General features: G+C 60.2%; 1 protein-coding gene across 1 annotated transcript; it reads right to left on the bottom strand.

Moving 5' to 3' along the window:
• Positions 1–1,460: 1,460 nt before the first annotated feature.
• Positions 1,461–11,195, bottom strand: PAX4 (paired box 4). The gene is made up of 10 exons (XM_054071683.1): positions 11,151–11,195; positions 10,513–10,613; positions 9,272–9,378; positions 7,707–7,808; positions 6,748–6,878; positions 5,985–6,200; positions 5,452–5,542; positions 4,661–4,825; positions 3,140–3,222; positions 1,461–1,771 (listed from the first exon to the last, which is right to left on the bottom strand). Exons 1-10 carry the CDS (start codon positions 11,193–11,195, stop codon positions 1,661–1,663), a joined length of 1,152 nt encoding a protein of 383 aa, XP_053927658.1. The 3' UTR covers positions 1,461–1,660.
• Between the last annotated feature and the right edge of the window lie 217 nt (positions 11,196–11,412).

The following is an 11,412-nucleotide window of genomic DNA, read 5'->3' as shown; positions in this document are numbered from 1 at the left end:
GGAGGCCCAAGTCCAGCAGAGCTCAGGGCCACCGGGCAACGGGAGGGTGGGCTCCAGAGGGGGCTTTGTTGGGGGCCTCCTCGTCAACGGGGGTCGTGTCCTACCTGTGAGGAGGCAGCGGTGGTGGCAGAGGTGGGGCGGAAAGCGGCCATGGTCACCCCGTGGGGCAGCGTCCGGTGGCACCAGGGGGCTGCGTGGGGAGGGCAGAACGTCGGCCTCGGGGGGGATAAGGTCCACCCAACTCATGGGATGGGTTGGAAGGGACCTCCACACCCGTCCCGTTCCATCCTGAACCACGGAATGGGTTGGAAGCCACCTCCAAGCCCACCCAGTCCCTCCTTGGAGGTCCCCACCTTCTCCTTGCTGCCCCACAGCTGCCCCACGGCCGCCTCCACACCGTGGGGGGCTCCACCAGCTCCTGGAGCCGCTGAGGAGGACGCCGGGGGTCAGGTGGGCCACCAGGAGCAGGAGCTTCCGAGCCAACCTCCCTGGTGGGACCCCAACCCACGAGGACCACCACCACCTCCATTGGGCCACCAAAGGCCATAAGAGCATCAAAGAGCGTTGGGTTGGAAAGGACCTCCAAACCCACTCAGTTCCAACCCACATCATGGAATGGGTTGGAAGGGATCTCCAAACCCACCCAGTTCCAACCCACATCATGGAATGGGTTGGAAGGGACCTCAAAGCCCATCGAGTTCCAACCCACATCATGGAATGGGTGGGAAGGGACCTCCAAACCCACCCAGTTCCAACCCACATCATGGAATGGGTTGGAAGGGACCTCAAAGCCCATCGAGTTCCAACCCACATCATGGAATGGGTGGGAAGGGACCTCCAAACCCACCCAGTTCCAACCCACATCATGGAATGGGTTGGAAGGGACCTCAAAGCCCATCGAGTTCCAACCCACATCATGGAATGGGTTGGAAGGGACCTCAAAGCCCATCGAGTTCCAACCCACATCATGGAATGGGTGGGAAGGGACCTCCAAACCCACCCAGTTCCAACCCACATCATGGAATGGGTGGGAAGGGACCTCAAAGCCCATCGAGTTCCAACCCACATCATGGAATGGGTTGGAAGGGACCTCAAAGCCCATCGAGTTCCAACCCACATCATGGAATGGGTTGGAAGGGACCTCAAAGCCCATCGAGTTCCAACCCACATCATGGAATGGGTTGGAAGGGACCTCCAAACCCATCCGGTTCCAACCCACCTCATGGAATGGGTTGGAAGGGACCTCCAAACCCATCCAGTTCCAACCCACATCGTGGAATGGGTGGGAAGGGACCTCCAGACCCACTCAGTTCCAACCCACATCATGGAATGGGTGGGAAGGGACCTCCAGACCCACCCGGTCCCACCCCTGCCGTGGTCAGGGACACCTCCCGCTGGCTCCGGGGCTCCGAGCCCCATCCCACCCGACCTTGGACACCTCCAGGGATGGAGCAGCCATGGCTTCTCTGGGCCACCTCTTCCAGGGTCTCCCAACCTCGTGGTGAAGAAGTACCTCCCAATGTCCCATCTGAATCTTCTCCCTTCCAGTCCAAAGCCACCACCCCTCCACGCTTGGGAGAAGCCCCTTCCCAGCATTCCCGGAGCCCCACGTTCCATCCCCTCCCGCGGTGGCCCAGGACCGCAGTGTCCTCCGTGGCCCTCAGATCCCGCGTCCCATCTCCTCCACCCTTGGCTTCTCACCTGCCCCACCGGCCTCCAGCTTCCGCTTGGCCTCCCGTCTCCATTTGGCCCTCCGGTTGGAGAACCAGACCTGAGGAGAAGGAGAGGGCTGATGGTCCTCATCCCACCGCCCCCACCGCCCGGCCAGGGGTCCACTGCTCGGCACCGTCCTTCTCCCGCGGGACACGGGATCGTCACATGGCACTTCATGGAGTGTTCCATGGTGGACACCATGGAGTCTTCCAGGAGCTGTGCCATGGGTGGTGCCATGACGATAGCCATGATGTGTGTCATGGTGTCTACCAGGGATCAGCCCATGGAGCACCTCATGGAACGCTCCATGGAGAGCACCATAGAGTGTTCCATGATGGACACCATGGACTCTTCCAGGAGTTGTGCCATGGGTGGTGTCATGGAACATGGCATGACGTTAGCCATGATGTGTGTCATGGGATCTACCAGGGATCAGCCATGGAGAACGTCATGGAACACACCACAAAGAGCACCATAGAGTGCTCCATGATGGATGCCATGGAGTCTTCCAGGAGCTGTGCCATGGGTGGTGCCATGGAACATGCCATGAGGTTGTCATGGTCCATGCCATGGTGTCTACCAGGGTTCAGCCATGGAGAACCTCATGGAACGCTCCATGAAGAGCACCATAGAGTGTTCCATGATGGACACCATGGGCTCTTCCAGGAGTTGTGCCATGGGTTGTGTCTTGGAACATGCCATGACGTTAGCCATGATGTGTGTCATGGTGTCTACCAGGGATCAGCCCATGGAGGACCTCATGGAACACACCCCAAAGAGCACCATAGAGCGTTCCATGATGGAGGCCATGGACTCTTCCAGGAGCTGTGCCATGGGTGGTGCCATGAGAAGCATCATGGGGTTGTCATGGTCCATGCTGTGGTGTCTACCAGGGATCAGCCCATGGAGCACCTCATGGAACGCTCCATGGAGAGCACCATAGAGTGTTCCATGATGGACACCATGGAGTCTTCCAGGAGTTGTGCCATGGGTGGTGTCATGGAACATGCCGTGACGTTAGCCATGATGTGTGTCATGGGATCTACCAGGGTTCAGCCCATGGAGTGTGTCATGAAGTGGGGACAGCTCTCCATGGCCAACTCTCCATGGGGACAGTGCTCCATGGGGACAGTTCTCCATGGGGACAATGCTCCATGGGGACAGTTCTCCATGGGGACAATGCTCCATGGGGACAATGCTCCATGGGACAGTTCTCCATGGCCAACTCTCCATGGGGACAGTGCTCCATGGGGACAGTTCTCCATGGGGACAATGCTCCATGGGGACAGCTCTCCATGGGGACAATGCTCCATGGGACAGTTCTCCATGGCCAACTCTCCATGGGGACAACTCTCCATGGGGACAACTCTCCATGGGGACAGCTCTCCATGGCCACCTCTCCATGGGGACGACGGCCTCCTCTTACCCTGATGGTGGCGTGGGGCAGCTGGGTGGCCTTGGCCAGGCTCTCCCGGGTGGCGCTGTCGGGATATTGTCCCCTCTGGAACTCTACGAGAAGAACCAGGATGAGATCAGCCCATCCGGCGCAGCCGCCGCCCGGCGCCGTGGTGGGGTCGGGGCGCTGGTGGCCACGGGTCAGGGGGTTCTGGGGCACCACAGCCATGGCCGTGTCCTTCAGTGGGGCAGGAGCCCACCCAGAGGGAGGGAAGGAAGGAAGGTCTTCTCCTGGGAATGGACCTGCTCCATCCCAGCTGCGTTTGGGACAAGTCTCTGCGGTCAACTTTCCGTGGGCAACTCTCCATGGGGACAATGCTCCATGGGGACAATGCTCCATGGGTCAGTTCTCCATGGCCAACTCTCCATGGGGACATTGCTCCATGGGGACAACTCTCCATGGGGACAATGCTCCGTGGGTCAGTTCTCCATGGCCAACTCTCCATGGGGACATTGCTCCATGGGGACAACTCTCCATGGGGACAATGCTCCATGGGGACAATGCTCCATGGGGCACTTCTCCATGGGGACAACTCTACTCGAAGGCCCTCCATGGGGACGACTCATCATGACCAGTTCTCCATGGCCAGATGTCCACAGGGACAACTGTACTCAAAGATGACTCTCCATGGGGACAACGCTCCATGGGGACAGTGCTCCATGGGGACAATGCTCCATGGGACAGTTCTCCATAGAGACAATGCTCCATGGGGACAACTCTCCACGGGGACAACTCTCCATGGGGACGTTGCTCCATGGGGCACTTCTCCATGGGGACAACTCTTCATGGGGACAACTCTCCATGGGTACAATGCTCCATGGGGCACTTCTCCATGGGGACAACTCTACTCGAAGGCCCTCCATGGGGACGACTCATCATGACCAGTTCTCCATGGCCACATCTCCACAGGGACAACTGTACTCAAAGATGACTCTCCATGGGGACAACTCTCCATGGGGATAACTCTCCATGGGACAATGCTCCATGGGGCAGTTCTCCATGGCCAACTCTCCATGGGGACAACTCTCCATGGGACAGTTCTCCATGGGGACAATGCTCCATGGGGACAACTCTACTCGAAGGCCCTCCATGGGGACGACTCACCATGACCAGTTCTCCATGGCCAGATGTCCACAGGGATAACTCTACTCAAAGATGAGTCTCCATGGGGACAACTCTCCATGGGGACAACTCTCCATGGGGATAACTCTCCATGGGACAGTTCTCCATGGCCAACTCTCCATGGGGACAATGCTCCATGGGGACAATGCTCCATGGGGCACTTCTCCATGGGGACAATGCTCCATGGGGCACTTCTCCATGGGGACAATGCTCCCCACGTGGAGTTGGCCATGGAGAACTTCCTCCTGGAGACTTCTCCTCACAGAGAGCCGCTCCACGGAGAGGTGGCCATGGAGAACTGTCCCTCCCCACCGCGCGGCAGCTCCGGGTGGACACGTGATGTCCCGACCTCTTCCGTGGGAGCCAAACCTTTCTCCAAAGCTTCCGACTGCCGCCTGGAGAAGACGGTCCTGTTCCTGTGCCGGGTGTCCGGCGGGAGCTGCCGCACGGATGCAGATCCTCGAGGAGGGTCCTGAGTCCCCGGCGAGGAGACGGCACCGGCTTCGGCCGGAGAGCAGCGGCTGAGAGGGGACACTGTGGGGACAGAAGGGCAGGAGATGGGGGGACCGAGACCTGGAGGAGCCCCAGGTGGGACCTGGAAGGGTCATGGAATCCTGGAATGGGTTGAGTTGGAAAGGACCTCAAAGCCCATCAAATTCCAACCCAGGGACACCTCCCGCTGGATCAGGGGCTCCAAGAACCATCCAACCTGGCCTGGAACCCCTCCAGGGATGGGGCACCACCACTGCTCTGGGCAACCTGGGCCAGGGGTTCTCCACCCTCACAGGAGAACGTTTCTCCCCAAGATCTCACCTCCATCTCCCCTCTTGCAGCTCAAAACCGTTCCCCTCGTCCTATCCCTGCACCCCCTGATCCAGAGCCCCTCTCCGGCTCTCCTGGAGCCCCTTCAGGCACTGGAAGCTGCTCTGAGGTCTCCTGGGAGCCTTCTCTTCTCCCCAACCCCAACTCTCTCCGCTGTCCTCGGACGGGAGGTTCTCAGCCCTCGCAGCATCCTTGGAGCCTCCTCTGGACCCCTTCCAACAGCTCCATCTCCTCCTTCTGCTGAGGATTCCAGACCTGGACACAATTCTCCCGAGGAGGTCTCCCCGGAGCGGAGCAGAGGGGCAGAATCCCACCCTTGACCCCACGCCCGGACTCACCCCATAGCAGTGGGTCCTCGGCAAATCCCATCTCCACCACCATCCGTGGGTCGCCGGGAAGGGTCCTCAACACTCGGTTGATGGAGGAGACCTGGGGAGGAGAGCCGAGGCGGCACCAGGAGGTCAAGCAGGAGGACTCGGGCAAAGCTCAGAGCTCCCAGCGTGCTCCAAGGTGAGGAGCACCGAGCGAGGGCGGTGGCCCAACACTCATCTATCTCCAAGGTGCTCCTCAACCACACTCCGCTCTTCGCTGGTTGAGGGAACCCTCGGATCTGGGTGGGCTGATGGGAGCGGGTGGGGGACAACCTCAGCGATGGAGAAGGTGGGGTTGGTTTGGCCATGGGGAAGAGCAGCTCTCCAACCAGCGGCACCACGACAGCCCCACCACAAGCGTCCCAGTGATGGAGACGATGACCCAACTCATTGGAGATGGCTTTGTTTTAGCCGTGATGGAGTGATCTCCAAGCCCTTCCCTACTCATCCTTCCCACCCATCCATGGGGTGTCCTCACCGCCCCCTCCAGGAGGACTCACGCTGAGGGTCCTGGTGTTGGTGCAGATGCCCTCGAGGTGCAGCTGCTGACGGATCTCCCAAGCGAAGATGGAGGGCTTCTCCCGCTTCAGCTGGGAGATCCTGGCCACCACCTCGGCCGTGGCCGCGCGGGGTTTGCTGCCCCCGATGGCTTTGGGCTCCACGGCTCCCGTCCGGTAGTAACGTCCCAGGATTTTGCTGACGCAACCGTTGGACACCTGGGAAGGGGGCAGGAAACGGATCACCGCGTCAGAGAGTGGTTGGGTTGGAAAAGACCTTTGGGAGCATCAAGGCCAACCGTCCCACCAGATCCCCGAGGACCTCATCTCCCCGTCTTCTAAACCCCTCCGGGGACGGACACTCCACCACCGCCCTGGGAGCGTTTTCAGGGAAGACAGTTTTCCAATGTCCAACCTAAACGTCTCCGGGTGCAACTTGAGGTCATTTGCTGCCATCTCTTGATCCTTGGGAGAAGAGACCACCACCCACACCCTCCTTCCAGGTGGTTGGAGACAATGAGGTCCCCCCTCAGCCCCTCTTCTCCATCCCCAGGGCCCTCAGCCGCCTCTCAGAACCCTCGTTCTCCAGACCCTTCTCCAGCTCCGGGCCCTTCTCCGGACGCTGCAGCCCCTCAGGGTCCTTCTTGGAGTGAAAGACCCAAAACTCAACCCAAGATTCGAGGTTCAACCTCCCCAGCGCTGCGTCCAAGGGCAGGATGAGTTCCCTGCTCCTGGATCTGGAGGAGAACCCCCATCCCAGGCTCACCTTGAGGCTGCGGGAGATGTCGGAGGTCCGGACGCCGCACATGGCCAACTGGATGATCTTCTTCCTCTTGCAGGTGGGGAGTGGGCGGCCGTTGACGAAGAGCCCTCCCAGTTGGTTCACGCTGGTGGAGCCTGGGGAGAAGCCGAGCAGATGGGGATGGAGCACCGGGATGGGTTGGAGGGGGGAATGCTGCCCGCCCGCCCCTCTCCAGGACACCACCAGCGCTGGAGGGTCTGCAGGGTGAAGGACAGGTGGGGTCGGAGAGCCCCGGCCTTGAGGTGGGGTCTGGAGAGGGTTGGACAGGAGGACTCGGAGCTTGGAGCTCCGTGGGGTTCATTGGCTGAGGGGGGGTGGAGGAAGGGTGGGGCAGGAAAGGGGGTGACCAACCCAGGTGATGCCCATGGAGGAGCTCGGAGAGAAGGTCCCTCCGAGGAGAGGATGGAAAGTAGCTGGAAAGAGGGACTGGGAAGCACTGGAGATCATCAAGGAATCCTGGAATAGGTTGGGATGGAAGGGATCTCTAAGCCCATCCGGTTCCAACTCAGATCATGGTATGAGTTGGGTTAGAAGGGACCTCAAAGCCCATCTGGTTCCAACTCGGATCATGGTATGAGTCGGGATGGAAGGGATCTCAAAGCCCATCCGGTTCCAGCTCAGATCATGGTATGAGTTGGGTTGGAAGGGACCTCAAAGCCCATCCGGTTCCAACTGGGATCATGGTATGAGTCGGGATGGAAGGGATCTCAAAGCCCATCCGGTTCCAACTCAGATCATGGTATGAGTTGGGTTAGAAGGAACCTCAAATCCCATCCAATTCCACCCCATATCATGGAATGGTTTGGGCTGGAAGGGACCTCCAAGCCCATCCAATCCCACCCCTGCCATGCACAGGGACACCTCCCATGGGGTGAGGTTGCTCCAAGCCCCATCCGACCCGGCCTTGACCTGCCACGGCTCACCTTGGTGTTCCATGGTGGGCCTTTCGGGGCCTGGGACTTGCCCGGAGGAGACGGTCGGTGCTGTGAGGTCGGATAAGTCAGTGGTGGCGTCCAAGACTCGACCTGCGAGAAGAAGAAGAAGAAGAAGCGAGGGCAGAAAGAGAGAGCAGAAGGTGGAAACACTCTTTGGGGAAACCAGAGAAACCCCAGGTTGGAAAGGACCTTGGAGATCATCGAGTCCAACCATCCCTGTCCATGACCAAACCATCCCTGAGCACCTCATCTGCCCGGCTTTGAAAGCCCTCCATGGACGGGGACTCCACCACCGCCCTGGGCAGCCTCGGAAGGGATGGAGAAGCCTCAGGTGAAGAAGAAAGAAGAACTTGAGAAGCGATGGACGGGTTAACAGAAACCTCCTCTCCTCTGGCTGGAGATGCTCCACTACTTGGTCACCTCTTCTACCAGCTCAGAAGATCAAGATTGGATGTCCTCAGTGCAGGGACAGTCCTGTGCAACAACGTCATCAACGACCTCAATGAAGGCATCGAACGGACACTGTGTGGGTGTGTGGATGACACCAAGATGGGAGAAAGTGTCCATCTGCTGGAGGGTATGGAGGGACCTGGCCAGGCTGGATCCATGGATGGAGGGCAGGAAGGGTCTGCAGAGGGATCTGGCCAGGCTGGATCCATGGATGGAGGGCAGGAAGGCTCTGCAGAGGGATCTGGCCAGGCTGGATCCATGGATGGAGGCAGGAAGGGTCTGCAGAGGGATCTGGCCAGGCTGGATCCATGGATGGAGGGCAGGAAGGCTCTGCAGAGGGATCTGGCCAGGCTGGATCCATGGATGGAGGGTAGGAAGGCTCTGCAGAGGGATCTGGCCAGGCTGGATCCATGGATGGAGGGCAGGAAGGCTCTGCAGAGGGATCTGGCCAGGCTGGATCCATGGATGGAGGGCAGGAAGGGTCTGCAGAGGGATCTGGCCAGGCTGGATCCATGGATGGAGGGCAGGAAGGGTCTGCAGAGGGATCTGGCCAGGCTGGATCCATGGATGGAGGGCAGGAAGGCTCTGCAGAGGGATCTGACCAGGCTGGATCCATGGATGGAGGGTAGGAAGGCTCTGCAGAGGGATCTGGCCAGGCTGGATCCATGGATGGAGGCAGGAAGGGTCTGCAGAGGGATCTGGCCAGGCTGGATCCATGGATGGAGGGCAGGAAGGGTCTGCAGAGGGATCTGGCCAGGCTGGATCCATGGATGGAGGGCAGGAAGGGTCTCCAGAGGGATCTGGCCAGGCTGGATCCATGGATGGAGGGCAGGAAGGGTCTGCAGAGGGATCTGGCCAGGCTGGATCCATGGATGGAGAACCCTTTCCATGGAGAGATTCCTCCTCGTGTCCAACCTGAACCTCCCCTGGAGCAACTCGAGGCCGTTTCCTCTCATCCCATCGCTGTCCCTTGGGAGAGGAGCCCAGCGCCCACCTCTCCAGAACCTCCTTCCAGGTGGTTGGAGACGATGAGGTCCCCCCTCAGCCCCTCTTCTCCATCCCCAGGGCCCTCAGCCGCCTCTCAGAACCCTCGTTCTCCAGACCCTTCTCCAGCTCCGGGCCCTTCTCCGGACGCTGCAGCCGCCGGTGACCAACACCCCCGGGGCCTTCTCCATGGGGCACTTTCCGGCTGCTCTTCCCACGCCTGGAGCTGCAACGCGTTCACACGCAACTGAGAACAGGAGTGCCCGGAAGGGGTGTAGGAGGGTTACCTGTGGAGTGGAACCGGATTGTCCTCCAAGATGAACCAAATTGTGGATTCCAACTGGAGCCACGTGGTTGTTGGTGTCCTCGGAGCCACTGTGGTGCCGGTGAGGTGGGTCAGACCGGGGGGTGGATGAAGGAGCAAAGGCTGTGGTGTCACGGGGCAGGAGGAAGAGGAGGGGGATGAGGAGGAGGAGGAGGAAGAGGCAATTGTGGATGAGGAATGGGAGGAGGAGGAGGATGAGGAATAAGCAGAGGATGGGAGGAGGAAGAGGATGAGGGAGAAGAGGAGGATGAGGATGAGGAATAAGAGGAGGAGGAGGAAAAAGGGAGGATGAGAGGGAAGAGGAGGATGAGGAGGAGGAGGAGGAGGAGGAATAAGAGGAGGAGGAGAAAGAGGAGGATAAGTATGAAGAGGAGAAAGAGGAGGATGAGTGGGAAGAGGAGGAGGGAAAAGGTTAGGACGAGGGGGAAGAGGATGATGAGGATGAGGAATAAGAGGAGGATGGGAAGAGGAAGAAGAGGATGAGGGGGAAGAGGAGGATGAGGAATAACAGGAGGAGGAGGAGAAAGAGTAGGATGAGGATGAGGAGGAGAAAGAGGAGGATGAGGGGGAAGAGGAGGAGGAGGAAGAAGAGGAGGAGGAGGAGGAAGAGGATGATGAGGAGGATGAGGAATAAGAGGAGGATGGGACGAGGAAGAGGAGGATGTGGGGGAAGAGGAAGAGGAGGATGAGGAGGAGGAGAAAGAGAAGGAGGAGGAATAAGAGGAGGAGAAGGAGGAGAAGGAGAAAGGAGAAAGAGGAGAAAGAGGAGGATGAGGGGGAAGAGGAGAATGAGGGGGAAGAGGAGGATGAGGAAGAAGAGGAGGAGGATGAGAAGGGTGAAGAAGAGGAGGGTGAGGATGAGGAAGAAGAGGAGGAGGATGAGAAGGGTGAAGAAGAGGAGGATGAGGATGAGGAAGAGGGTCCCCAGCCGGGTTTCAGCACCACGCTGCCGGACAGCGCCCCGGTGCCTCCGCGGACCCTCCGCGAACCCCAAAGGGGGGGGAATGGGGGGGGGTTGGGGGGGCGCCCCTCCACCTCCGCTCCGACCGCTCCTCCACCGCCACCGGGACCGCCACCGCCACCACCGCTCCTCTCCCGCACCGCTTTAACCGAGGGGTGGCTTTTCCCGACGGTTTCTTTGAGCAAATAGAAGGTGGATGGGGCCCCCCCCCTTCCCCCCCCCCCCCCCCCCCACTTCCTCGGACCCGGCACAGATGGTCCCCATCTTCCCAGAGATAAAATATCTATCCCTGAGCCACCCCCGGGCTGTAAAACCTTTCCAAGGAAAATATTTGAAGAGCAAATATTAGCGGTGCAACGGGTCCGTGGGTGTCCCCGTCCCCCCCCCCCCCAAATGGGGGGTACCCCCCGGGCCCCGTTCCGGCCGTTGGGAGACACCATCTGCTCCCAATTACACATTAACCACAGCCCCGGGGCCGCGCTCTGCCCCCCCCGCAGCCCCGACAGAGCCCCCCCGCAGCCCCCCCGCAGCATCCCTGCCGCTCCCACCCGCTGGAAGAGGTGGAAAACAGGGATTATCCCCCCCCCCCGTTCCCGATCCATCCCGGCCGTAGGGGGACCCCTAGGGACCCCCAAAGTCCCGTGCGTAACGGGGAGGGGGATGGAGAGGAGGGGGGGAAGGAGCCCCCCCGGTTCATCCCTTCCGTTCCCACCCGCTGGAAGCGCTGGAAAACCGGGATCCCCCCTTCCCGATCCATCCCGGCCGTCGGGGAACCCCGAGGGACCCCCCCGGGACGGGGTCCCCCGTGCGTAATGGGGAGGGGGGGATGGAGAGGAGAGGGGGAGGGAGAGCAGGGGGGGAAGGAGCCCCCCCCGTTTATCCCTCCCATTCCCACCCGCTGGAAGCACTGGGAAAACGGGATCCCCCCGTTCCCGACCCATCTCTGCCTTCGGGGAACCCCGAGGAGCCCCCAA

The sequence above is a fragment of the Cuculus canorus genome, chromosome 1 (assembly GCF_017976375.1).
Source record: "Cuculus canorus isolate bCucCan1 chromosome 1, bCucCan1.pri, whole genome shotgun sequence".
NCBI classification, from domain to species: Eukaryota; Metazoa; Chordata; class Aves; order Cuculiformes; family Cuculidae; genus Cuculus; species Cuculus canorus.
The sequence above is the reverse complement of the archived record's forward strand: the minus strand, read 5'-3'. Positions and strand labels throughout refer to the sequence as shown.

Bases quoted from the DNA above. Each gene is read 5' to 3' on its own strand.
- PAX4 (XM_054071683.1), bottom strand. From the start codon at position 11,195: ATGGATCGGGAAGGGGGGATCCCGGTTTTCCAGCGCTTCCAGCGG. The intron at 7,809-9,271 runs GTCTGGAGAACG...TTCTTCTCGCAG, and splicing joins GGGCCCGGAGCTGGAGAAGG to GTCGAGTCTTGGACGCCACC. The intron at 4,826-5,451 runs GTGAGTCCGGGC...CTGTCCCCACAG, and splicing joins CGAGGACCCACTGCTATGGG to TGTCCCCTCTCAGCCGCTGC.